General features: G+C 67.4%; 1 protein-coding gene across 2 annotated transcripts in view; it reads right to left on the reverse strand.

The window, feature by feature from the left end:
* The window catches only part of PPP2R3B (protein phosphatase 2 regulatory subunit B''beta), a 52,309-nt gene that overhangs the window by 36,937 nt on the left and 12,806 nt on the right, over positions 1 to 2,566 (reverse strand). The window contains exon 1 of one of the 2 annotated variants that reach the window (XM_049643323.1): positions 173 to 1,393. The exons of the other annotated variant lie outside the window; for it this stretch is intronic. Within the exon in view, the coding sequence (XP_049499280.1) occupies positions 173 to 646 (474 nt within the window). The 5' untranslated portion in view covers positions 647 to 1,393. Of the gene's footprint in view, positions 1 to 172; positions 1,394 to 2,566 lie in introns of those variants that run through there. 2 annotated transcript variants of the gene reach the window in all.

The following is a 2,566-nucleotide window of genomic DNA, read 5'->3' on the forward strand; positions in this document are numbered from 1 at the left end:
GCCCCCCAGCCCTCGGCCCGCCTGCCCCTGCCCCGGAGCGGCCCCCCCAGCCCTCGGCCCGCCTGCCCCTGCCCCGGAGCGGCCCCCCAGCCCTCGGCCCGCCTGCCCCTGCCCCGGAGCGGCCCCCCAGCCCCGGTCCGCAGGGCCCAGCGAGGGCCCAGGCGCACCCCACCTGCACCTGCCGGAAGGCCTTCAGCCTCTTCTTGAAGCGGGAGGGCAGCACGAAGTCACAGCCGCGGGCCAGTGAGGCCAGCTCCTGCCTCAGGTCGGGGTCCTGGCGCAGGGACAGCTCCCTGAGCCGCATGTCGGCTCGCACGGGCCGCCGGGGGCCGGGCCACACGCCGCGCTCTCGCTCTCGCTCTCGGGGCTGGGCCGGGCCGGGGCCGGCGGGCTCGGGGTAGTGGCTGCGCCCGGCGGGACGGTCTGGGCAGCCGGGCTCAGGGCGCTCCATGCGTGGCCGGCCAGGCGCTCTGGGGGCCGGCCCGGGGCCGCCCGCATTCCACAGGCTGAGGAGGGCACATGGCCGCGGGAGGGGGAGGGGGCGCCCTGCTGCTCCTCCCCGCGGGCCGGTGGCTGGTGGCTGGTGGCCGGCCGCACGGCAGGGAGCGCCTGGCGGGAGCCAGCTCCCCGCGCGGCCCCGTCCCATGGCGAGCAAACAGGTCGGGAAGGCGAGATCTGGGGGACAGCCCTGCTGGTTCCGGGAGTGGGGGTGCACAGAGCCTCCGGGCAGACACGTGAAGTGACCTGGGGAGCCGCCAGCTCCTGAGCACAGGCGGGGAGGGCTGGCACGGGCGCTCCCTGTCCCCGACACCAGACAGCCTGTTCCAAGCTTGCTCCGCGGCCCTGCCTGGTGCCCGGGAGCCCAGAGCGGCTGCGCCCTCCCTGAAATCCAGCCGAAAACACGGGTCGGCCCTGCCACAGCTCGACTCTGCCCTTAAGAGCCCAGAAGACAAAGGGGAGAGGGTCCTGTGACTCTGCCTGTTCACCAACGGGCGCGGGAAAGAGGCAGGATTTTATAGCTTTCCTGCCACCCTCCACGAGGAACATCCCGTAGAATATGACGTAGGTTACGTAGAACACACAGTGTAACTTCTTTTTCAGAATTTTTCGCAGTTTACTTATTTTTGAGAGAGAGAGAGGGAGACACACACACACACACACAGACGTGGAGAGGGGGGAGGGCCAGCAAGCTTAAGAGCAGGGGAGGGGCAGACAGAGACGAGACACACAATCCGAAGCAGGATCCAGATTCTGAGCTGTCAACCAGAGCCCCACGCGGGGCTCGAACTCACGAACCGAGAGATCGTGACCTGAGCCGGATGCAACTGAGAGTGAGGTTGTGCTGTGGGCGGAAAGCAAAGAAGACGGGCCCACAACAGGGTCCCCCGGACACCCGCACGGGGCCCGGAGCGGGGACCCCCGGACACCCTCACCCCTGCCGTGCCCCTCCATGCACACAGAGTCCCTACACGCCTTTCGCAACAGGTCACATCACGGAGGCCGTGGGGGGGGGGGCGTAGCCTTGCAGAGCGCGTCTCGAAGCACCCCCCTGCCCCCCTCCCGGTTCCAACTGCTGTTGGGGAGGCACGTCCGCCTCTGGGGTCCTCCTCTTCTGCGTCCACCTGCCCCTCTTCCTGAATGTCACGGATCCCCGCCAAGCGCTCTGAGGTCCCCCGGACAGGCCGACCAGGGCCACGTGTGCCAACCAGCAGACGAAAGCGGGCGCTGCACGACCTGGGGCAGGTGCGTGAGGCCGCAGGACAGGGCTTGCACCGCTCCGTGCACACCCAGACCCAGGTGCCACTCGCAGGTAGGCCCCGCGAGCCCCGCGACCCTGGAACCGACCAGACCCAGGAACCAGTCACAGATCAGAGTGCAGTGGGGCCCCACCTGCCGATCTTACTCCGCTGCCCTGGGTCCCTGCACACCTTCGGGAAGAGCTGCGACTTGTGTAGCGAGCACGAGCGGGCCCTGCCCTGCTGCCCCCAACCCCCAGGTCACTTGCGCTCGAGGAAGGACGCAAGGTGGATGTCCCTCCCCGGCCCTGGGCCCTGGGCTGGGGCGGTGGCCACACTTCACTGCTGCGGACCGGAGGGCGTTCGCCACGGCACGCGGGAGCCCTCTCCCTGCCTGGAACAGCCCGGCCGTGCACACGCGGGGTGGCCGGCTGGAGCCCACGCGGAGCACCACACGCGTGGGCCACTGGCCACAGACGCAGAACGGCCCAAGGGAGCTGCTCCCAAGGGCACCAGCAGAGGGCGGTGAGCGCAGCCAAAGTGCTCCTTTCTTCCTTTCTTTGTTGTTTTTTTTTTTTTTTAATTTTTTTTTTTTTAACGTTCATTTATTTTTGAGACAGAGAGAGACAGAGCATGAACGGGGGAGGGGCAGAGAGAGAGGGAGACACAGAATCGGAAACAGGCTCCAGGCTCTGAGCGGTCAGCACAGAGCCCGACGCGGGGCTCGAACTCACGCGAGATCACGCGAGATCCTGACCTGAGCCGAAGTCGGCCGCTTAACCGACTGAGCCACCCAGGCGCCCCTGGTTTTTTTTTTGTTTTTTTTTTTA

This window comes from Panthera uncia, chromosome X (genome assembly GCF_023721935.1).
Source record: "Panthera uncia isolate 11264 chromosome X, Puncia_PCG_1.0, whole genome shotgun sequence".
Lineage (NCBI taxonomy): Eukaryota > Metazoa > Chordata > Mammalia > Carnivora > Felidae > Panthera > Panthera uncia.